The sequence below is a fragment of the Amphibalanus amphitrite genome, unplaced genomic scaffold (assembly GCF_019059575.1).
Source record: "Amphibalanus amphitrite isolate SeventyFive unplaced genomic scaffold, NRLGWU_Aamphi_draft 000409F_arrow, whole genome shotgun sequence".
Classification (NCBI taxonomy): Eukaryota; Metazoa; Arthropoda; class Thecostraca; order Balanomorpha; family Balanidae; genus Amphibalanus; species Amphibalanus amphitrite.
In genome coordinates this window covers 471,366-495,820 of record NW_024881903.1, presented here as the reverse complement: position 1 = coordinate 495,820, position 24,455 = coordinate 471,366, and the positions used below count along the sequence as shown (strand labels likewise).

Below are 24,455 nucleotides of genomic sequence, written 5' to 3'. Positions count from 1 at the left end.
ATTTGTATGGAGTGCAATTAATCATTTCGGTCACAAACAGAAAAATTCTTACTTATATTCACCCATCGCGTAATTGCAGTAAATAATTACACCACTATGTACGTAAGCAGCATTGCTCAATGCTCAGTCTAGCCTGCGTGTTTATCAATAACAATTCTACCAAGAAATTTTACCATACCGAGCACGTATCTACAGTATTCTGTTGACATGGCGCCATTAAGAGCGAATATTGTGTACCTTGTCATACACTAATCGCCTTGACAATTCGCCGAGGTTATCACTTGTATTGGGATTGCGACTAATATGCTGCAACACACCTTCTTAATTATGACTCCGTCCAGACGCTATTAGACAGCTATGTCGCCATTATTCGCCTTGTTTGGTGTGTTCGTTGTGTGTAATGTTGACATCGCTTTACTGGACAGGCTGTAAGTCAGTGGTTACAGTCGCATGGTGTGAAACAACTGCAAGGTCGATGGGAATGGGCTGTTATGTAAGCAAGCGCGAGCGTTACTATGGCAACCGGTGGACTCCAACAAAACGTTGAGGCATAAGCTCTGATGAGTGTGTGCACTTCGAGTTTATTTTCGTTTTTTTCGCACATTTAAATTATCAAGACGCTACTTCAAACAAAAGAAAATGCTTTATCATGAATCACATTCACGTGTTAAGCTTAAGATTCTCACACATATTTCATGCATGAAACTAACATAGGTATGTCGGAAATGCAAATGTCAGGAATCAACCATTATTTTCTCTGGCTTATCCTTCTACCCACATTTTAAGCCCGCAGCAGCTTCTTAGATGGATAAACGTTTTTACACACAGAAAGTGATTAATCAGTTTGTATTAGTGCCAGTGCTTTGAACTCATACCGAAGTCCTTTCTTTTGTCCTTTTCGTAAAAGGTTACATATTTTGAGGACACAAGAACACAGGCACACTACACATGGTCCTGCCGCGACTCACGGTCCTGTCAGTCACAAATTAGAAACAAACAAATCATTCGCGTTGGATATCCATTCATGGATCCCCTTCTGTAAAGACCTATCCACTTTGGATGAATAATATACACTAAGGTTGTCAGTGTCGTTTCCTCGTTTACCACAAGCGTCACCCAACGCAGAATTCATGCCTCATTGACAAAACTGTGTCCATGCGGGGTCATTTACAACTGAAACACTGCTGCACCGTTTAAGCTTTTATTTCATATCTAGCGTATGTATTACAGAAATACAATGGGCTACAAATCTGGATTATAGCTCGGCTTAAAGAGTTCACATACGCAGCTCTAAAACCAGTCCAAAACAACGTCAGCGAATGTTATCGTCAAGAGCAAGCGGTCGTTTATTGCCTTCTTTACCAAACAATGAAGCAGACATTAAGCATGCCATGATGAAACATTAATTTAATTAACTGTAATTAAGTGTGATGATGTGCATTTAGTTGTAATGGTGTTTTCATGAATATCGCATCTGTGTTATCAGCTCATAAATAGCAAAAGTGTGACATGCAAAAAAAAAAAAACATCAAGATCCTACATCCAAGATTTTCCTTCAACTCTAGAAAATGTATTTGTTGATCTATGTATCGTTTAACGTCAACTGTATATAAGTTCAATAACCATTCGAAGACTTAACATAATTAAAACTGCACTTGCCCGGCGCAGACATGTTTATTTCACATTGACGCATTTATTGAAACGAAATAGGACCACACCTTTGTTACGTAAAATACATGCTGCCGTTGAGTTATGTGTTAATCGCATTTATCTGAGTATGATGCTGCTGTTACAACCTTAGCGTCCCTTACATGTCATCTAATACTCTGTAAGGCATACAATAGAACATGCTTTCTCTCCATTAATAAATATACACTACTGATGCCACAGTTCAGCTTTGGCAACATTCTATGACGTCATCAGTACTAAAAAAGTTTATCGACACCAACCAACCAACCAACCAACCAACCAACCAACCAACCAACCAACAGCATTGCTCGACATCAGCGGTTTTAAAATAGCTCCATTCAGCATAGAAAAATCTTGCAGGAATGTTTAACGCCAATTTCTGCACTTCTTACCTGCCCCAATAGAAACTCTTTTTAGCACTCTGTGATATAATTGGCACTAAGAGACTCAGCTTCACGCTAGAGAGGTCGACACTAGAAATAATATTCCAGCACTTCATATCATGACCAACACGAGACTCATCTGGTGACACTGTATGGCGTCATTAACCCTAAAAACTCATCTGGCAACCATATATGACGTCACTAACTCTAAAATACACTCAGATCCATACCAGGCAGTAAGCTACAGTCGGTCACGGGATTGAAGACGTTGTTCGGCTGGAAGAACGCCAGAGGCTGGATGGCTGAGAAGTCGGCTCCGACTGTATCGCAGAGAAGACGGGACCAACTGGAGCGGCGGAGTTGGGTCAGCTGTGCTGCGGGTCAGAGAGGAGGTCAAAGGTCAAAGGTGGTGAGTTTCAAAAGTCAAAGGTGAGTGAGTCCATTTTAGAGTGTGTGAGCCGTGTGTTTCTGGTTTGTCCTTCTGTTTTTATTTCCTTTTTAATCCGTTGACGACGGGTAGGAAAATATGTTCGTGCCCGGGGCCGGGATGATTCAATAAATGTCACCGAGGTTTTTTAGCGAAAACTCCGAGGGCCGTTAGGCCCGAGGTGATTTTGCTAAAAAAAGCGAGGTGACATTTATTGAATTCCCGGCCTTAGGGCTGGAAGGTGTTTCCCATACCTGCCAAAAGGCCCACAGCTATATGATAGTGACGTCAGCAGCCGTGTGGTTCAACGTGTTTAACCACACCCCTTGAACCACACGGCTTGTAATATTAAAGCATTGCATTAAACTTTGAAAAGTGTGGTACAGTGCACGTGCCGTTTAAATGCCTGGATGTCTCGATTTAATCATGCAATGTAGCAGGTATGGGAATAGTCTGAAGCTTATTCAGGATTGCCCAAATACACGTGAATATGAATATGAATATGAATATGGTGTGGGGGGTTACAGGGCGGTCAGTAGTGGGGGTCAAGAGGTCAGGTGTTGCAGGGAAGGAGACGGGACTAACTGAAGCGGCAGAGCTGTGTCAGCTGAGCTATGGGTCAGAGACGGGGGGTCAAAGGTCAAGGGTGGTGTGGGGGTTACGGAGAGGTCAGTAGTGGGGGTCAGGTGTTACAGGGAAGAAGACGGGACTAACTGAAGCGACGGAGTTGGGTGAGCGTCGGGTTGAAGAGAGGTCAAAAGTCAGGCCAAGGTCAGCGTTGATGTGTGTAGATTCAGATGTGTCAAGAGGCCATGGGTAAGGGTTCAAAAGATCAAGAAGGAGGTTGAGGTAGGGGTGAGGGGTCAGATCATCTATGGAGACGGAGGAAAGGAAAGAAATGACACATTCAAGATTTAAATGAACGTTAAAAATACATTTCTCTTAAAATAAAGAAACAGAAGAAGGAATAGATAAATAAATAAATAAACAAAAGACCTACCATACCTTTCAATACCTTTTTATAATGCAAACAAGAATGTCGCGTGTTTTATAAGAGATGCAAGTTTCCATCAAACACACCTTTAGTGAAGCTACCCGGCTGCCCACCAAGGTCGTAGAAGAACCGATCGCCGAATCTCAGTCGGACAAACTGTTCAGTGATGAGGCAGCGGGCGGTCGGACCTGAAATGATAAGGTAGTATGACGTCATCAAAGTCACACAAATTTAGGCATCCTGGCTCCTGCTGAGACTCGCATCAGAGATAAGTAGCAACTAGCAACAGTATTACCCGCACTTTGGCTGTTGCATACCGCTTAATTTAATCAGATTTCTAAATGATATAAAAAATCCGTTCGATGGTGTTGAGTTGTGTGCTTTGGGTAGCTTGCGACATATTGGCACATTTGTCATTGCATGCCTATCGTTATGCATTTCCCGAGTAATTGTCGTAGTGTTTTTCGTAGTACATTTGTCAGTGGTATGTTTATCGCTTTGTTTGCCGCTGTTTGCTACATTTCTCGCAGTGCGTTTATGTTCGGGGCATTCCACGTCAAATCGAACAAAAATCGGCTGTTTTGCACCTTACCATCAGCGATTTCATTATAAATTTGTGAGCGAGTTCCTGTGTCGCCCCGGACATTACATTGATGTTTTTTGCACATTCTGATCACAGGTCTTCTAAATATAGGGCATCAAATTTTTACAAAATGTTGCATCTTTATATTTTTGAACGACCATAACTTTGGTTGTACTTGTTTGATTTGAATGAAATAAACCTTACTGTTTAGGTAATTTCTTAAGCATTTGTTTAGAATTGCATCGACTTAAATATATGACCTTGAAATTTGCTTAACTCTGTTCTTAAGCACAAAAATTGAAATAGCAAAAAACACGCCACCTTCGATTTGGCTCATTTTCATATATTTTATTGCCTACCATATTCTTAACAACCTGTGAAAAAATTAGAGTGGGCCATTCATAAGTTTTGAAGAAAATGGCACATATGCAAAGGTATGTTAGCACGCGCAGTGGAGGGGGAAGAGTGAATTTCGCCCCACCCCTCCTGTTTTTCGCCAATATCTCATAATATTGATGCGAAATTACTTATGGCTACCTGTCCAGAATTGAATTGCACATCTCATCGTGCAAGCAATAAGAAAATCGGTTCACAACTGTTCTAGTAATAGCGGTGTAAAGTGAACATCCTGTCGCCGCGGCGACGTGGCGACTCGGCAGCCGGCGCCGACCGCTACGCGCCGCCTGAATTGTAGACTGTGCCGGGACGGAACGGAACGGTTCCGTCTTTACATCGCGCTCCTTACCGCTGATTACGTTCGATTCGCGTCAAATTTTGTGAGAAGACTAAGAAATGTACAGGCAATCTTATGGTGAAAGAATTCTGAAAATAGGTTGGTAAACAATTGAAATATGAACGTGTAAACACAAAATTGTGCCTGCTGCGTTTCCCGCGTCGGCCGATCCCGCCTCAGCCGGCGACATATTACTCTTAGCAGGACTCTAACTGCCATATTTATTATCGGATTAACTAGAAATTCCTCATACATACTCAAAAATGTATGTTCTTTCGTATAGTGAAGATCAAAAGACGTGAAGATATCGTTGCGTGATAATGTTTTCGTTGAATTTATTTCACGATGCATTTCCACACGGCTCAAAATTCACCGCAAAATACCGTTTGCCTGAGACACTTTTACAATGGAACGTGAATGCTTGACTACGATGACTATGCATTTCCATTCTCGCAGAGTTTGGGATATCACTAATCAGCAATCATTCATTTCAGAAAGTGTACACAAGCAAGCATGTCTTGACTCTGTCTTTCAAGGTCACGCGCGGTTGCGTGATGTTGATACATGAAAACGGCGTTTGCCGCGAAAGTTATGAATGGCCCACTCCAATTTTTTCACAGATGGTTAGGAACATTGTGACGGACATAATATGTAAAAATTACTCAAATCGAAGGTGGCGTGTTTTTTGCTATTTAAATTTTTCTGTTTTAATTCAAGGTCAAATGCATTTCAAGGTCACTTCAATTTAATTTTATAATTAAAAATCAAAGCCTTATCAATTGCCTACAAGACCCTGTTAATATAATTTTGATACCAGAAAAGGAACCAGAGTTATAAGCATTTAAAAAAATGATGTGTGGCATTTTTGGCTATATTCGATGACCTATATCTCGGCGATACGTTATCAAATTTCGAAAATATTACACGTAACTCAGTTTTGAACCATGCCCAGTCTGCCTACAAATTTTCAGAAAAATCGAAGGGGATGACGGATTTCGGTGTTTGATTTGACGTGGAATGCCCCGTTCCCCACTCACCCAGCATCGCTCCAGGCACCAGTCGTTCCATGTTGATTCCCACATACATGTCAATCTCAGACCAGTCAGAGTATACCTTCTTCAGACGGGCCACGTTCTGTGGGTAAATAGTCCGCAGTCAGCTGATCCAATGAGGCGAGAGCGTGGGATCGAATCTCGGGGATGGCGAATTATTTTGAACAGGGATTTGCACATTTAAATGCAATCGGGTGTATGAATATTCTTCATAAAAAGGCGAGAGTGGACATTGAATTAGTTTGCCAAGTTTTTTTTACATATAAATGTAACGGGACATATTGAATTTTACGGCATTTATCATACGGATTGTGGCCAAATCGCTAAATTAGAAATGAGGCCAAAACGGCAATCTCCCGGCAAAATGCAACCCAAAGCAACTTAAGCCTGTATCTTCCAATATACCTCGACAGCTTCCGACAACAGATGACAGCTTCCTCGACGTCATCAAAGTCAAACATCTAAAACATACATGACGTCACACCTTTTGACGTCACCGCTCACTGAACACACATACCTCTGATGTCATGACGATGGCCAGATCGCTCCATCGAGTGATGGCAACCCCGGTACACCAGCGCAGCACGGTGGGGTATTTAGCCAGACCGTGGTCCCGTCCCCGCTGGATATTCAGCGTGACCAGGTCCAGACCCACCTGGGATGAAGTCAACGGGGGTGTTAATGACATCACTGATACGACAATCGGATAATGGCGGAAAAGTTCTATGGAGCAAGGAAACAATATATCTGAAGGATTTTTGAAATTTACACAATAAAAATGCTAAGGGAAACCTTGATATAATATCTATTATGATTTATGCATCATGCAGAAAAAAATGGATCATAAATGTAAACGTCCTGTCTCAAGTTTCCTAGTGGTGTCATGTTAACCCGGCGGCCGCTGGGCCTCCGCGCCACCCGCCAGCCGCTGGGGGGGGGGGGGGGGGGGGCATATAGTTGCCCCCCTTTACTTCTCCGACGATATCGTCGCAACGCGACGAGATAGAGAAACGAAACTTTGCACACATATTCCTGAATACCTAGCCGAGGTGGTGTTCAAATTTGGTGTCGATCCCACTTGAAATGACGTCACAGTGACGTCAGAAGCCCAATTATAGATTTGCGTCTCCGAGTTTCCTCACGATATATCCGACATATGAGACCGATAATATAGCGCCGATCACTGGTCAGGATCTAGTTGAAAGTGTACTTAGATGTGTCAGAGTGACAGCAGGTGCTGTTCAGATCATTTACCGTTGCGTTTCGTGCTCAGCGACATCGGAAACGCTCCATATCGGAAAACGACAAAACTTTATGACGTCACTGTGACGTCATCTTTAGGGCTACAACCACCAAACTTTCCTCAAATATGCGCTAGGTATTCATTTGAAGCTATGCCAAGTTTCAGCTTCGTATATCGTACGGTCTCGGAGATATTACACCAAACGTAAAGGGGGGGCAACTTTATGCCCCCCCCCCCCACCCCCCAGCGGCTCGTGGGTTAAGTTACCATTTGACATGTAGCCTATATAAGGGTAGGTAGGTATTCTATTTCTTTACATACCACTGGTACCATCCATCTCACTAACTGTTCTACGGTCCCCACCCGCATCAGCGCCCTGTTGCCACTTCCACTTTCTTCACTTGCCCAACTCCCCCCAAACTCACACTCTCCCACTCTTCCCACTGTCCCCTACTCCCATCTCCCCCCCCCCCCCCCCAACTCACACACTCGGTCGCAAACAGCTGTCCACGGATCTGCCCGCTGAAGTGTCGATCCTGTAACCTCGGCGACTGCTTGGTGATACCCCGCGCCAGTCGGGCTATCTGGAGACTCGCAGCCGACTCGATCTCTCTTCTGACGTCATTTGGGTCCACCCCACCGCTGGTGCCGTCAGATGAGTGTGTTCTATCGCCTCCAGAAGAAGAATTCGAGCCATTTCCATCATCAGATGTGCCGAGAGAAGAATCCGTCCCATCCGATCCAGCCCCAGAAGTTGAACTCGTCCCACTAGAAGAGGTACTCGCGCCGATGGTAGCAGTTGAGGAAGTTTGACCGATGTTAGATAGGAGTACCGAAGGCTCGAAGAAGGTTTCGTGTAGGGGGACGGTAGTGGTGGTGTTGCCAGAGGCCGACACGAAACTGGCGGAAAAGGTGGGGTAATATGGTCAACGTAAGAAATTAAATAAATAAGGTAAAAATTATTTCTTGATGCGAGAAAGTAAACCACCTAAAAAATCGTTGTAATTTCCAAAAATAATAGAAAATTTCCAGGGCTTCGCCAGCCGAGCCAACAACAGTCTACACACCGAAATAGTTTCCAACAACTCTTTAAACAACTTTGAAACTTCTTACAGTGAGCGCGGTATAGATAAACTCCCTGCTGCAACATGTCCTTCATTAGAGATTGCAGTCCAAATTAACTCCTTACTGTAGCATATCCTGCATAAGCGAGTGAAATATCTAGCATAACTCCTCAGCAGTCTAAATTAACCCCTTACTGTAGCATATCCTCAAAAAGCGAGTGAAATATCTAACATAACTATTCAGCAGCGTAAACTAACTCCTCAGCAGTCTAATTGAACTCCTTACTGAAGCATATCCTGGATGAGCGAGTGAAATCTCTAACATAACCCCTCAGCAGTCTTCACTAATTCCTCAGCAGCGTAAATTAACTCCTTACTGCTGCATATCCTGGATCAGCGAGTGAAATCTCTAACTTACTCCTCAGCAGGCTAAACTAACTCCTCAGCAGGCTAAACTAACTCCTCAGAAGTCTAAACTAACTCCTCAGCAGCGTAAATTAACTCCTTACTGCAGCATATCCTGGATTAGCGAGTGCAGTCGGAACCCGGCCGTGGCGAACGAGTTGGATATACCCGGGTGAAGGAAGTCTAGGTACTCGAAGCTGTGGTCTCCGTACGTTTTGGAGAGTCCGACCGACTCGGCGTAGCTGTATCCTGTGGAGGGGGGTAGCGTTACTTTTGGTATACGGCACTTAAACAGAGCAGTGTAGCTTTACATGGCCTCAGACATGCGTCACAGAGCAGTTAGCTTTACACGGTGAGGCGGTTTAGCAAGGACCGTATCCTGAAAAAGTGACAAGAGAACAGGGTCGAGACCGCAATAGCAGCACCCAGAAGACATTCGGAGGGATGTGTATGGTAAACAACGACGGTTTTTGTACTTCTTACTTCTTAGTGAGGTATCTATAAGTAAAAAAAAAAAAAACGGGAACGCCCCCTGATACCATACGACGTATCCAAAAGCACAGCAAACTCTTAATTACAGGGATCTGCAAAAAGTGGAACAACGGAAATAAAAGCCAGCTAACGTACCCAGAAGCGCAGGTAGCCACTCGTTGTATGTAATGTGCTGCCACTCTGCGATCACGATTCTCCGCGCCCTCTGGAAGAGATCCTCATCCGTGGCGGGGGAAGTGAAGTTCCGACTGTATTGCTGGGGATGAGAAAGGGGGCGATAATTTCGTGGGTGAAGTAAAAAAGATAAACACACATGAACCTCATATTCAGAGCGCAGTTATGGCAATTTCTTTTACTATATTATGACAATCAAATTATGGCAAGATTTCCCTCCAAGAGCCCAGAGAATGCTTTCGTTTCTGAGAGAAATGCACTGCTGAATGCACACTGCAGTACTGAACAGCGACGGGCTCCGAATTTCGATGGAATAGGCCAGCATCCTGTTAGGTATTGCCAGCGGTTACATGACTGTTGTTTATACACAACAGCTAGACATGCGCTACCTAACGAACTGTGCATCGTCAGCAACTACCACGGTCAAACAGTAGTTATATCACATTCATAATTGTTGATTATCCATGACAGATTGGATAATGATGTAGATAATAAATCAATTTGAATATATTTGATTTGTAGAGTTGGTTTATTATGTACATGTAGGTACATCATTACCGAATTCATAATTATATTTCATCGCTAATTCCTAGGCGATTGTCTCCTCTCATGAACATTGAACATTACCAGTTATAGTTACAAACCTGCAGTTGTCGGGCGATTCGGTTGTGTTCCCTCACGAACAGCGTGTGGTACATGGTCAGCATCGGGTTCTCGTTCACGCGGGAGTCGCCTGAAACAAATATATCACTTGGTATTTATCGTTAACATATAACTGTGTAGAATCTATGCTTTAAATATTTCCGTCTATAGTCTGCATGCATGATGCAGGTTTTGGTATCCAAAATCTGCGTAACATGATCACAAGAGTAAAGACGCTTGTGGCTATTTGAGCACTCTATACCTTTGTCGAGTGTTTGCTTTATGAACGCCCGTTCAATCAGCCAGCACGGAACGTCGATTCAGATTCAAATGCTATTCAACTACAACATTTGCGATGAGTCCTGCCGTCCAAAGGCAAAACCGCATATGTCGGGTCAGGTCATGACCCGACATATGCGTTTTTGCCTTTGGACGGCAGAGTCCATCTCGCCCTTCGCAATTATAACGCTACTGCGCCTACCCCGACGCGTCTGTGTCAATTCCGACTCCCCAGCATCAATTCCAAAACTCTGTGTCCAATCCCAACGCCCCCGCCCCACTTATCACCAGTCACCCACCTGCAATGAAGCACACGTTTCCCCGGCAGCTCGTCGTCTCCCCGTCTCCATCACCAGTAACCACCGGCACCTCCCGCGGTAGGAGGTCACCAGGACCGGTACGGAGGAGTCCACCAGAGAATGTACGGAGTTTTCGCTGTTCGGAGGCGTCGCTGCCGTATACCTGCGAACTGGTGGGAAATGGGGACGGTGAGAAAAGGTGAGATGAGGTTACTAGAAGAACGTTCAAATGCCTGAGATGAAGTGATGAAGTTAAGTGCTAAGTTAACCCGCGCCCCACTGGGGGGGGCTATTTATTGCCCCCCTCCCGTTTTTCTGCAATAACTTCCAAACCGCTTGACGTATCGACGCCAAACTTTCAGCACCTTAGGCTGCATCAATTTGACACCTTGTGTCAAAATTTGAACTTCGTACCTACTATAGGTCGGCCGGAAATGACGTCAGAGTGACGTCATGTTCGGCCGATTTCGACGCAAAGCATTGAACCACGGCAATCGCTCCCAAGAGCTCAGTTTTTAAGCTAGATCCAATTTCTTTGCATGAGAGGACTCAGAATAGACTGCGCTATCAAACTGCTATCTCGGATTTTCGAAAGTTTGAAAATTTCGAAAATTTTATATAATAATATCCAAAATTTATATTTTTACATTTTTTTCAAAAAGTTTTTGACTTTTCGAAAAAAACCGGAATATATGTGATAGAACGCATTATTATGACTAACTCTAGCAAGTTTTAGCTAAATATCTTCAAAAATGGCCAAGTTTTACGCATTATTGCAAAAAATTCACAATTATTAATTTTTCAAATCAATTTTTCAGCACGTATTTGACATCGTACGCCAATATAGATAGCACCATCGTGTTCCTGAGCTCAAACTGCATCCAATAGACACCTTTTTTGTTAAAAAATTTTAACTTCAAAATTTGACCTTCTTTGACCTGAAAGTGACCTAACATAAGCTAAATTCGACTCAAAATGACCTCGAATAACACAGACAACATCAAATTCGAAATCTCTGACCTAAATGGACCATAAAACATGTGTCACGTGACCGACGCATGATATAATATTTTCGTGACCTGTGATGACCTGACCTTGACCTGAAAATCAAAGTACAAGTTTGGTACCCTCAGGGTAACTAGAGCATCTGTTTCCGAGTGTGTGATCCAAAAATGAGCCTGGTCTGACTTGTAAGACGGCGGCCATAGCCCAAAACGTGATCAAGCCAAAATGCTAATAATTTTTACTTTGACCTGACCTGTGACGTCATCGGTGAACTCGAGGTCAATGAAATTAGGTTTCGCTCGACAGTTTTTCCGGGGCTATCAGACATCGTTTGAATTTTGACGATCGGCCCAGTAGTTTCGGAGTTAGGAGGGGGGCTATGAATAGCCCCCCCCTCCCCCCCCAGTAGGGCGTGTTATACGCAGACCCCAGTGGGGCGCGGGATAATAAGATGGTAAACTGAAGAGAAGCTGTGATTCTTACCTGAAGGGATTTTTCAATGAGATATGTAACTAGGGTGCGTATTATTTAGGCCAGGGTTCATAATGTCCAGGGCACAATGTGTCCAGTGCTCGAATTGGCCAGTGCCTTGAATTGGCCAGTGTTCACATAGTCCAGGGATTACATGGTCCAAAAGTGGCCAACTGGCTGCAGATAGGGTAAATTCAAAGAGGCCAGGGTTCATAATGTCCAGGGCACGGTGTGTCCAGTGTTCAAAATGGCCAGGGTTCATAATGTCCAGGGCACGATGTGTCCAGTGTTCGAAATGGCCAGGGTTCATAATGTCCAGAGCACGATGTGTCCAGTGTTCAAAATGGCCAGTGCCTTGAATGGGCCAGAGTTCATAGTGTCCAGGGATTACATAGTTAACCCAACCCAACCTAACCTAACCTAACCTAACCTAACCTAACCTAACCTAACCTAACCTAACCTAACCTAACCTAACCTAACCTAACCTAACCTAACCTAACCTAACCTAACCTAAGGTAATGATGTTTGCCTACCAGGGATAAGGAAATAGTTTCTCGCATGAATAGATTGCAAGCAATAGTAAATCAAATATTTTTAGGTTAAGTGGTTATGCATCAGGCTTCAGGCCTTCGGCCTGAAGTCAGATACATAACCACTTAACCTAAAAATATTTGATTAACTATTGCCTGTAATCTCTCCTAAGGCATTGCCTTCGGCACTGCACTGCTTTGCATTGAGCTGATTTCGTGTTTTTAACATAATGACGTCACTTTTAGTGACTATGTAATCCCTGGACATTATGAACTCTGGCCCATTCAAGGCACTGGCCATTTTGAACACTGGACACATCGTGCCCTGGACATTATGAACCCTGGCCATTTCGAATACTGGACACATCGTGCCCTGGACATTATGAACCCTGGCCATTTTGAACACTGGACACATCGTGCCCTGGACATTATGAACCCTGGCCTCTTTGAATATACCCTATCTGCAGCCAGTTGGCCACATTTGGACCATGCAATCCCTGGACATTATGAACTCTGGCCCATTCAAGGCACTGGCCATTTTGACACTGGGCATAGCGTACCCTGGACATTATGAACCCTGGCCAGAATGAATGCTCCCCATGTAACTACATACATCAATAAAGAATTCGAAAATATAGACGAAACTATTGCCAAAGATGTTAATGTCGAAAACATCGAAATATGTTTCTCTCTACTTTCCACTTTTCTAAAGCTACTTTTGCGACCTCAACTGGCAATGCAGGTCCTATGATGACTTTAACTGTGCACACGTAATTTTTTTTCCAGTATTCTACATTTTTTTGTAGGTTGAGAAAATATCCGCCTGTGTGAAAAAAAAAAACATTGTACCCTGCCGAAATTATCATGCATCCGAACCATCTTTCTGTTCCCGAAACTGTTCCCCAAGTGGTGTCCCATCCTTACCAGTCAATCCAGTGTGTGAGATCGTTCAGCTGATTCGCCGGTCCCAGCCCACAAGCCGGTCTGGTAGAAGGGACACTCCTCACAAAATTCATACACCGCTCTTGATGTGGTCCGTAGAACGCGTCAGCTTGTCGGACGGTGATGGGTAGACATTGGAGATGGACGGGGGTTTCTGGAGGTGGTGAGTTGCGTTTTGAACAGCATTCGATACCGTGTCCGTCGTCTGAAAGTGGGGAGAGAAGAGGATCTCATTTGGTACAGAAAATGACGTCATTGTGGACATGAGACAATGACGACAAAGTGTAGTGACTGGGGAGAGAATGGCATCCTTTACTGAATGGACAAAATATGAAAACATTGAGGGTAACGTCATACATACTGGTGTCAGAATTGAGACACCTTGACAGAATTTACCTTACCGAGCGTGAACGTTATTTGATGATGTCTTTGCAAGAAATGCGCTTATCGTAACATTGCTAACATTTCTAATGCCAATTTTGTTTATTTTCTGGGGTGGCAAAACAGGATTGCCTTCCATGATCTTTATCTTTCCGAGACAATCTGAAATACTGGTGTTTGATGGAGCTTCGAGTTTAGGTAAACGTCCATGTGAGTAAGCATAAGTTTTGGCTCAACTCTATGACTATTTCATTCATCGGTATATGTTCCAACTCAAACAAGACAAGAGTCATGTTTCCCGACTCACCGAGCTGGAAGATGGGCGTGTGTGCCAGGTCATGGTCCATGAACTGACCCCAGGTCATCACTGCCAGAGTTCTCTGTTGGGCCGCCACGGACTCGTAGTCCATCAGAGTCTCGCTGAGCAGACGCGCGTTGGGCAGCGTGGGGCTCGACGTCGGGGAGAATATTCCTGCGGGAAAAATCATTGAGTTATGTCTGTCTAATGTAGTCGATGGACAGAAGGGTTAGACTTTAGGGTTACACTGAGGGGAGGATGGGAAGCGTGGCGGGGGTTGGGACTTGGGAAGCGTGGGACTGAAGGTGGGAAAGACAATTCCCGTGGGAAAAACTTGATTCGGTGATTTTTTTAATGATCGATTGTCGGGAGACGGGAGACGGAGGCATTAATGCAATAGATAGAGATCAAGGAAAGGGATCATTGTCCCAAGAAACAGGAATATTTTCATTATAATCATTATTTTCGAAAGGTAGAGGGAAAGAAGACAGTCATTGATTTAGTTCGGCGGCATAGTCTATCTACACATTATACAGTCTTACATTTTAAACGTTTTACTCCACCACTTCATTGTTCAACTTCACTGCGTCCCATTTCTTTATACATATAGTGAGACGATCGTGCAACGCTCAATAAAAAACGAACGGCGAACAGTCCCGTGCTTCGAACGCACACTCTCACGCAAAACCTCATCCCGACCAGCCAATTACCCCTTACCAACCCTCTGACTCCACCTACCATCGGAGTATGTGTTCTGGAATATCCTTCTGAACGGAGTACGGCGGCGCCCCCACAGCGGCTGCCGGAGGTTATTACAGCTTCCATCGGAGGACCGATAGATGGCAGAGTGATCGCATGGTGGAGGCTCCAGGGCAGTGCACGTCTAAGGAGAGAAACAAAAGAATGGTGATATTGTGTGGAATTTGCACTGACCATCACCACCGTTCCGTGCTTCTATCCTCAGGATACTGAAATCCTTCTCCTCCACGCCTCAACCCCCCTCCGGGCTGGACAGGCAACTTTATCTCATGCGGGCTGCTCCCTTGCAGCGGCACCGCTGCTCCCGAGGGAGCGCACCCCGTAGCCGGGTGCAGTGAGTGCCTTGGGGCTGGGTGGCCTGTCCTCTGGAAGGGCTCAGCCCCGGCGACTCACTAGGGAACCTGCCCAGACCAATGTCTCCCCCTATATCCTATCATCCTCCCGGCTCTGAAATGGTCTCATTGGACCGAAAGGGCCTAACCCAACAAAACAAAACAAAACAAAACAAAACAAAACAAAACAAAACAAAACAAAACAAAACAAAACAAATGCACTGACCCATATCACCCTGTTGTCGAATCAATTGTTTGATTTATGAAGTCTTACCAAAAATATGGTAGATAATGCCTATGTCTACTAGACATAACCGAACTAGGGACAAGAAAGGTGACCCCTCTTAAGTACCTCTTAAGTACTAGTAAGGTAGTTCGTAAACATTTATGTCTTTATTATCAGTGAATGATGCCATACTAAAAATTGCGCCACTAGATGCTCGTTAACCCTCTAACTAAGGTATTTAAAAAGGGATGACCTTTTATACCCTCACAGAAAAAGTTGAAAGTATTCTCAACATCCTCCCTAACATCCTATGCACTATGCAGCCCCGTTGATCAAAAGCCTTGCACTAATGCTCACCTGATTTACCCTCGGAAACCGAACCACGGTAGACTCTCGGTCTCCACCAGCCTGCGTAGAGTCTTCTCCACTGCCCGCGGCGCCACCCGTTCTAGATGAGGAATAGCCCGGGGCTATGAATCCTGACTGACTTGATGTGGACCTCGGTGGATAGGATGCGGATTTGGATGGGGAAGAGGAGGGAGGGCTTGTGGGTCGGGATGTCGGTCGGGAGGTTGTTTTGGTGGACGATTCTGAGGTGCCTTCCGACGACTGTGGTCTGAAAAAAACGATGGTAGGAATTAGTGTTAAACAAAGCATGTTCTGCTCCAATTCATAGTACAAGTTATAGAATCTAGGCAATTGCTGAAAGAAATACAAAAGCTAAGGCTGCTATTCTTTTCGTGTGCAGAACCATGGAAAATGAATACCGACGCGCATCAGATTACTGTTATAACTCATTCCAAATCTAGTCACATAGTTATTGACGGCAGCAACTTTTGGTGCTAAAATAATTATACCAGTTCTGTCTCGCAACACTAAGACTGTTGCAAGGGCCTTCATGCTCCTGAGAAAAAAAAATGCTAAGGTTCCATTTCCTACAGAAGCTACCTCACCTGGTGCTGAGGAAGAATGTCGATGTGCTCAGATCCCTGACCGCCTCTAGAGCGATCCGCTGTACTTTGGGGTCGAAACGGAAGTTGAGGTTGAAGACATGAGTAGTCGTGGTAGGCGGTGGCAGCTGTGGAGGAGAGAGAGAGAGAGAGAGAGAGAGAGAGAGAGAGAGAGAGAGAGAGAGAGAGAGAGAGAGAGAGAGAGAGAGAGAGAGAGAGAGAGAGAGAGAGAGAGAGAGAGAGAGAGAGAGAGAGAGAGAGAGAGAGAGAGAGAGAGAGAGAGAGAGAGAGAGAGAGAGAGAGAGAGAGAGAGAGAGAGAGAGAGAGAGAGAGAGAGAGAGAGAGAGAGAGAGAGAGAGAGAGAGAGAGAGAGAGAGAGAGAGAGAGAGAGAGAGAGAGAGAGAGAGAGAGAGAGAGAGAGAGAGAGAGAGAGAGAGAGAGAGAGAGAGAGAGAGAGAGAGAGAGAGAGAGAGAGAGAGAGAGAGAGAGAGAGAGAGAGAGAGAGAGGAGAGAGAGAGAGAGAGGAGAGAGAGAGAGAGAGAGAGAGAGAGAGAGAGAGAGAGAGAGAGAGAGAGAGAGAGAGAGAGAGAGAGAGAGAGAGAGAGAGAGAGAGAGAGAGAGAGAGAGAGAGAGAGAGAGAGAGAGAGAGAGAGAGAGAGAGAGAGAGAGAGAGAGAGAGAGAGAGAGAGAGGAGAGAGAGAGAGAGAGAGAGAGAGAGAGAGAGAGAGAGAGAGAGAGAGAGAGAGAGAGAGAGAGAGAGAGAGAGAGAGAGAGAGAGAGAGAGAGAGAGAGAGAGAGAGAGAGGAGAGAGAGAGAGAGAGAGAGAGAGAGAGAGAGAGAGAGAGAGAGAGAGAGAGAGAGAGAGAGAGAGAGAGAGAGGAGAGAGAGAGAGGAGAGAGAGAGAGAGAGAGAGAGAGAGAGAGAGAGAGAGAGAGAGAGAGAGAGAGAGAGAGAGAGAGAGAGAGAGAGAGAGAGAGAGAGAGAGAGAGAGAGAGAGAGAGAGAGAGAGAGAGAGAGAGAGAGATAGAGATAGAGATATCACCGCGATTTCAGCGTCATTAAACTGACAAGTGAACGACACTCAGAAAACGATGGTCGAGTGTCGTTTTCTGGACATAGAAATATCGTCAGCTCTTCGTACTGATGTTGTTCCCGTTTTATTTATGACACAGTGATTTACATTTGTGAATATTGGAGTGAATAATGCTATGGACAACTGGCCTAAAGACTTTCGATTTAAGTGTGTTGAGATAGCAACACTACCTGACTTGAAGTTTGTCATGAATGTTAGGTTGTGTGTTTTCTATGGGTGGAGACTTCCATTTTGCGTCTAGCTAGACGCGTCTAAGTCTTAGACGCGTCTAGCTGGACGGCGGCTGCGTCTATCTGGCGACAGCTAAATGTAGACGCTTCTAGCTTGGAAGTCTCCGTCCAACAGTTAGACGCCAAGTTAGACGTCAACTTGGACGTCTGCTCGGTTAGACGCCAGTTGGACGCCAGTGGAAGTCTCCACCCTATGTTTCTCAGCAGTGACAGCCTATTTCCCCGCTAATTGACGCGTGAGCTAGCAACTGACAATGCCCCGTACCTGTCAGATAGTCCATGAGAGTTGGAGTTAGTAAACGTTAGATAGATAGCAACAGTACCTGTCCAGTGGCCAGCAGTTGATCGGTCGAGTTAGCCATCTTATCCACGTAGTCATCGGCGGCCTGAACCACTGCTTCTCGGGTCGCTCGCGACTGTGATGGGGACATGAGTGAAAGGTATCAGAAAGCGAAATTCCGCTATCTTAGAGGGGGACATTCACGAAAAAATGCGATGTGTTCGTGGGAAACACTTTCCACTAGATTACTTTTTGCGGCGAAAGCTTATGATTTATTTATTTGGGTACGGAAACCACACCCTGATTGGCTATTTCTCTACCATTCTATCCTCCCACCCTCTGATTGGCTATTCAATTTGTACCCCTTGCCTTTTATTTCCTATCATTTATGTTATGCATGGTGATCGCTGATTGGCTACTTAATCTGTACCCACACCGCCAATTGGTCGCTCAAGCCCCCTCCTCACCGCTGATTGGCTCCCGTGTCCCCCTCCTCACCGCTGATTGGACGGCCTCCTCCAGCGCCGCCTCCGTCTCCGATCTTCCGTCCGCTGTCTCCTCCGGTAGACTAGTCAGAATCTGTTTGGCGGCTCGGGGGAGCGCGGAACGGGCGATTATCTGGAGGGTTTCCTCCTGGAGATCGGGGTACTCCTCCTGCGAATGACGTCAGAAGTCAAAACGTGGCAGGTTTGTTGAATAGGCGATTGGTGATAGCATGTTTGTAAGTGTAACTCTACCAACAATACACAGTTTCAACTTATTTTGGCATCTTTTTCTTTCTCTCTTTTTCTCTCTACCTCTCAGTGTCTCATAAGTCTCTCTTTCTCCTTCACTCTCACTTTTCGTCCCTTTCCCAGGTCTTTCTCTCCTCCCTTCATTCTTTCTCCCTTAACCCTCGCCCATGTAGGGGGGGGGTTGGTGCAACCCCCCCCCTGAGGTTTTTCGGAAATAGTGCAAAAACGGCGGCGCGCAGCGCCGCCAAATTTTGGGTACCTTATGGGGCAAACCTTGCGCATCTTTTGATAAAAAAAAATTGACCGGGTCATGTCAGGTCACGGAGTTATGACGTCACAAAGGGAACAGCCTCCGGCCGGATTTTCACAAACTGAGTGCCAACGCCCGAGGTTTCCTGCCGGTGGTACGGACATCGGTTGATGGATCGTGATGAAACTTCCCATGCATGTTGGGGCAAGTATTGGCTATCATTTGGTATAAGAAACTTGACCGGGTCAGGTCAGGTCACGGAGCTATGACGTCACAAGAGGAACAGCGTCCGATACTATTTTTGAAAAGCGCCCGAACCACTAGTTTGCTAATTCTTGTCACCTCAATGGGAATATGCAGCAATATTAGCTTCTATAGGGAGCAAATGGACCTTCCAAATCCAAAAATACAATCAGATTTCAAAAATTTAAATTTTGATTTTTCGAATTTCTGCCGCCGACTGTGACCTTGCCGACTTCCGGCGCTCCCAACGCGCCATTTTTAGAGCTAGGGAAACGAAATACATACCAAACGATAGAGAATTGATCAAGGAACACGATAGTGAAGGTTTCAAGTCGATATCTCCCACCGTTTTGCCGCAATCGCCGCGGAAAGTTGAAAAAAAGTCTATTTTTCCGAAAATTTGACCTTTGACCGGTCAAAAGTAGGTCAAATGTTGACCTAGGACCAAAAAATATACCACCAATCGCGAGATCTCGGCGAGAGCAATCCGTTGGTCTTTTCCGCTAAGCTCTACGACGCTCCGTTTTCAAACGCCAAGGGGGGGGGGGGTCGCACCAACCCCCCCCCCCTGCATGGGCGAAGGTGGCAGATCGCCGTTTACGGGCGAGGGTTAACCCTCGCCCTGGCAGGGCATTTTTCATAACACGGACTGGCAGGGGGGGGGTCGATGCGACCCCCTCCCCTCGCGATTGGCTCCTATGGCACCTAGAAACACCAAATTTGGTAGGTAGGTAGGTGGGCCCTCAGGAGTTCTCGCCCCTGTGCAAATTTGGTTGCTCTAGGTCAATAGTTATGGGGTTTTGGGGGTATCAATGTAAAAATTTCGCTAAAAACAGGTCAAAAGTTTTTCGCTTATAACTTTTGATCTAATCACGCTAGGGCAAAAAGAAAAGCACCAGTGAACCCAACACGTCAAAGCGCGTCGAATGATATACTATTTTGCTTGCTTAAGTGTAGGTACTTAAAAAGTTAAGCACATCTTAAGTACAACTTAAGCCTTAAGAATGGTCGAAACGCTTATTGTTGCATATCACTCGACAGAGGAACAGAATGATACCATTTTGAAAGCTGTATCTTTATTTTGTGGTAAGTTATTGGCACAAACGTCATTTGACCTCAGCTGACCTCATTTGACCTGACCCATGGATAAGTACACCAAACAAAGAAGCACCAAGTGACATAATGTTATGTACTGAGGTTTCAAAATTCAAAGCACAAAAGTGATAGAACGAAGCGGATATCTCCAGTATTTTCCGAATTGAATATTTTCCCATAGGCTTAACATTATGACGTAATGACCTCTAACTGACCTCAGGTCAGTGACATAAAAAAACGAACTACATGTTATACAACTCGGTGAACTTAGCACATCCTAAAAGTTTGAAGAAAATCAGTTCAAAACTGTGAGTTGGACAGGTGCATAAAAAAAATCGAAATTTAACCATGACCTTGTACCGGTTTTTCTGACCTGGTGACCTGACCCAAGGTCACCTGGACGAGAAATTTTTAGGTCATGTGTAAAAAGGTTGCCCCATAAGCTGTGCCAAATTTGGCGTCGCTTCGCGCCCCCGTTTTTACGCTATCTTCGAAAAACCTTGGGGGGGAGGGTCGCATCGACCCCCCTGCCAGGGCGAGGGTTAAACCTCTTCCTTCCACCTTTTCCTACTCCCACCTACATGGCCCTTCACCCCTCATCTGCCTCTACCGGTTTCATCACTCTTTCCTCCATCTCTCCCCTTCCCTCTTCACTCACATGCGGTATAAAGTCAGTAATGTCGTTATCAGCGGAACAGACGACTCCCTGGTCCCCGGACGGTAGAGAACAGAATATCAGAGCCTGGTCCACAGCCTCCGGGCATTCGTGAAGGGGTACGCAGCTACCTGTGGAACACGGGAGAGGTAGAAGTTAAACACATGTCGGTAGAATACGAGGGTAGAGAACAGAATATCAACGCCTGGTCCACCGCCTCCGGACATTCGTGAAGCGGTACACAGCTGCCTGTGGAATACAGCAGAGGTAGAAGTTAAATACATATCGGTAGAATACGACGGTAGAGAACAGAATATCAGAGCCTGGTCCACCGCTTCGGGGCATTAGTACTGTGTTCAAGTTGTGACCAAGGCTGTGACAAGTAGCTGTGTTCTCGACACAGCTACCTGTCGAGAACAACACAGGTTAGAGGTTGAATACAGAAGGGTAGAATACAGAGTTTGGTATAATAGTCGACCGAAGGTTATCCTAGGTTTAATTTACGAGCATGTGCCCGACTAAAATGAGCATTCAAACTGAGGGATGACACGATTTGATGAATCACAGCGGCATTTAATTATCAACGAAAGATTGTCACAGCTCACACGCATTGACCAACTTAAGTTTGAAAGTATTAAACTTTCACCATCTGCCAGTGATTGAAAAACACATCAGTTTGATAGGTAGTATGTCTTAATTTTAGCTGACACCTACCGATAAAAATCATTAAAATCACAAAGGTATCTAAAAACACTCTTTCCTTCCCCCGTCCTCTCCCCCCCCCCATTCCTCACCTGTAGGCATGGTCGTCGTCTTGGTCGGCTTCATTCCCTGTATCATCGTCTCATTCAGCTCCCTCTCACACAACTGCTTCAGCACCTGCGGCGTTCCATTTCTACATATCATGATCGTGCAGTTGAACCTCTGATCGAGGAAGTAGGCGACGTCATTTCCGGCGAAGCTGTTTCCGGCTGCATCATAGCAGAGCTGGGCCGCCGTCCAGGCGAGGGAAGTGAAGGCGAGGGTGTAGAGAAGAAGACGCTTCATGGCTGGGTGAGGAGATGCTCGGATGATGAGAAGAGTTCATAGACGATTCGAGTCTTTCCTCTCAGCCACGGAGGCCGCTCTAGGACTCCGCTAGCACCTCAGAAGTCGACAGATTAAAAGAAGCTTTTTACACTTAAGGTTTATGCACGATGTACGCCAAATCACAGTCGGCACCTTCAGAAGTCCCTCATGAGTCACTTTGCCGCAGCGTTATCATGATGTGTCACACAGCTTCCGTCATCACTTTTTACACTTCGTGACGCACTCAGTTACACTTTACGTCACTAATCCACAAACCACCTTCCGTGTCACGCGTCACGTCACGCGTACCTTCGTGACTCGTCACGATCACCAAACCCACGAATAAACCTCACAAACTGTTATCACGATTCACGACCGTCCCAGCGCAACCCTACCACGAACTGACTCTCAACTAGACGACAGTTGGAACGACACACCCCTGTACCACTGCAGCTTTCTGACATCCCCCCCCGCCCCCCGGAAGTGGGGGTACAATCCGAGGTGGTCAGCGTCTCAATAGCTGCTGATTGGGCGTCGGTTCAGGCGACTGTCACTGAGTTTCGCTGAGGTGGGATTGAGGTTACTGGGTCTGTGATGATGTAGTCGTCTAAAGACAATGTGAGAGATGTTTCTAGAGCAGACGGGGGAGGGGGGGGGGGGGGCAGGAGGGGCGACAGACAGGGTGGGTGGCTGGGAGGGGAAAGGGTGGGGCACTGGAGAGACTGGGCAGGGAGCACACAAACAGACAGACGGGATGGGGGGGGGCGACATGCAGACGGGGCAAATGGCGGGGATGGACAGACAGACAGACAGACAGACAGACAGACAGACAGACAGACAGACAGACAGACAGACAGACAGACAGACAGACAGACAGACAGACAGACAGACAGACAGACAGACGGACAGACGGACAGACAGACAGACAGACAGACAGACAGACAGACAGACAGACAGACAGACAGACAGACAGACAGACAGACAGACAGACAGACAGACAGACAGACAGACAGACAGACAGACAGACAGACAGACAGACAGACAGACAGACAGACAGACAGACAGACAGACAGACAGACAGACAGACAGACAGACAGACGACAGACAGACAGACAGACAGACAGACAGACAGACAGACAGACAGACAGACAGACAGACAGACAGACAGACAGACAGACAGACAGACAGACAGACAGACAGACAGACAGACAGACAGACAGACAGACAGACAGACAGACAGACAGACAGACAGACAGACAGACAGACAGACAGACAGACAGACGGACAGACAGACAGACACAGACAGACAGACAGACACAGACAGACAGACCGGTGTACAGAAAGGGACAGAGAAGGGAGGAGGAAATGGAGTCTTGACAGACAGGCGGTGCGGACACACATACCGTAGAGAGTGGCACTGGCGGATCCAGAAAGGTACTCCTGGACGTTGCGAGTGGGCATACCCCTAAAAAAAAGTTTGCTCAATTTTCACAAACTCATTGGATTTCGATTTATCTGCACCGCTGTGCGGTTTAAAACACACTTTGCTGATAAAATTTTTCAGCTTTTTAGCTCTCAAAAGAGTAAACTTTCGTCGGATTCAGGCACCGCGGAGGGGGGAGCACTTGTCACAAGTGCCCCCCCCCCTCTGGATCAGCTAGCTGGGAGTGGCAAAAAGAGGGAGAGAGCAAACAGAGTCCTCAGCATTGAGAGATGCGAACCCTAATTATTTGAATTAGGTATACTTATTAAATCATAAATGATATAAGATAAAACACCATACCACGGACCACCCACTGTTTCGTATTAATTGCTTTCTCAAGCGTGCTATAACACATTTTTACCTACAGAGTCGTGGTGTACATGTTCTGTTTTGCTCGAATACACTCTTTAGCTAAAAATATGTCACAGCTCACATCAGCCAAGAAAAAATAGCCCCGCGTGGCGCGTTCGATGTCTCCCGGACGACGAAGATTCTACGTCGTCCGGCCAATCCCGTTCAAGGTCGGCGGAGGATTGGCCGCGGTAATCGAGCGCTATTTGCCGGACGACTTTGTCGTCCGGGAGTCTGCGAACGCGGGGTAAATAATACGGAAGGTTGAGTGGTTATGACCTTTTTTATCTTCCGAACGCAGCATGGTTTTTCTGCCATCTAGAAAGCGGCCAGCCCAAAACCCTCAGCGGCCACGAGTACGGTGCATGGGTGGAGCTTTTCCAGATAAGTTGGCGGGGTAAGACGTTGTCGAACCCTTCAATGTCCGATTGCTAAGTTGTAAAAAATACAACGTTGAACTAATTTTTTTCATTACAGACGTTTCAAAGCTCCTCTATGCGAAGAAGACTGGTTTGCTAAACAACAAAGTCCTACAAATCAGCCCAACTTGGTGGGACAAAACGCTTATTGGTGGGGCAGCCGCCCCACCAACTGACCGCCCCTACGATGGCGCGTTTTGG

General features: G+C 45.8%; 1 protein-coding gene across 1 annotated transcript; it reads right to left on the bottom strand.

The window, feature by feature from the left end:
- Positions 1-1,518: 1,518 nt before the first annotated feature.
- On the bottom strand, positions 1,519-22,473 carry LOC122390806 (peroxidase-like). The gene is made up of 18 exons (XM_043384141.1): positions 21,728-22,473; positions 20,937-21,064; positions 18,455-18,610; positions 18,000-18,092; positions 16,357-16,481; positions 15,761-16,019; positions 14,825-14,969; positions 14,096-14,260; positions 13,390-13,612; positions 10,460-10,629; positions 9,884-9,972; positions 9,201-9,321; positions 8,678-8,822; positions 7,590-8,004; positions 6,379-6,516; positions 5,847-5,943; positions 3,580-3,681; positions 1,519-2,446 (listed from the first exon to the last, which is right to left on the bottom strand). Exons 1-18 carry the CDS (start codon positions 21,978-21,980, stop codon positions 2,280-2,282), a joined length of 2,991 nt encoding a protein of 996 aa, XP_043240076.1. The 5' UTR covers positions 21,981-22,473; the 3' UTR covers positions 1,519-2,279.
- Between the last annotated feature and the right edge of the window lie 1,982 nt (positions 22,474-24,455).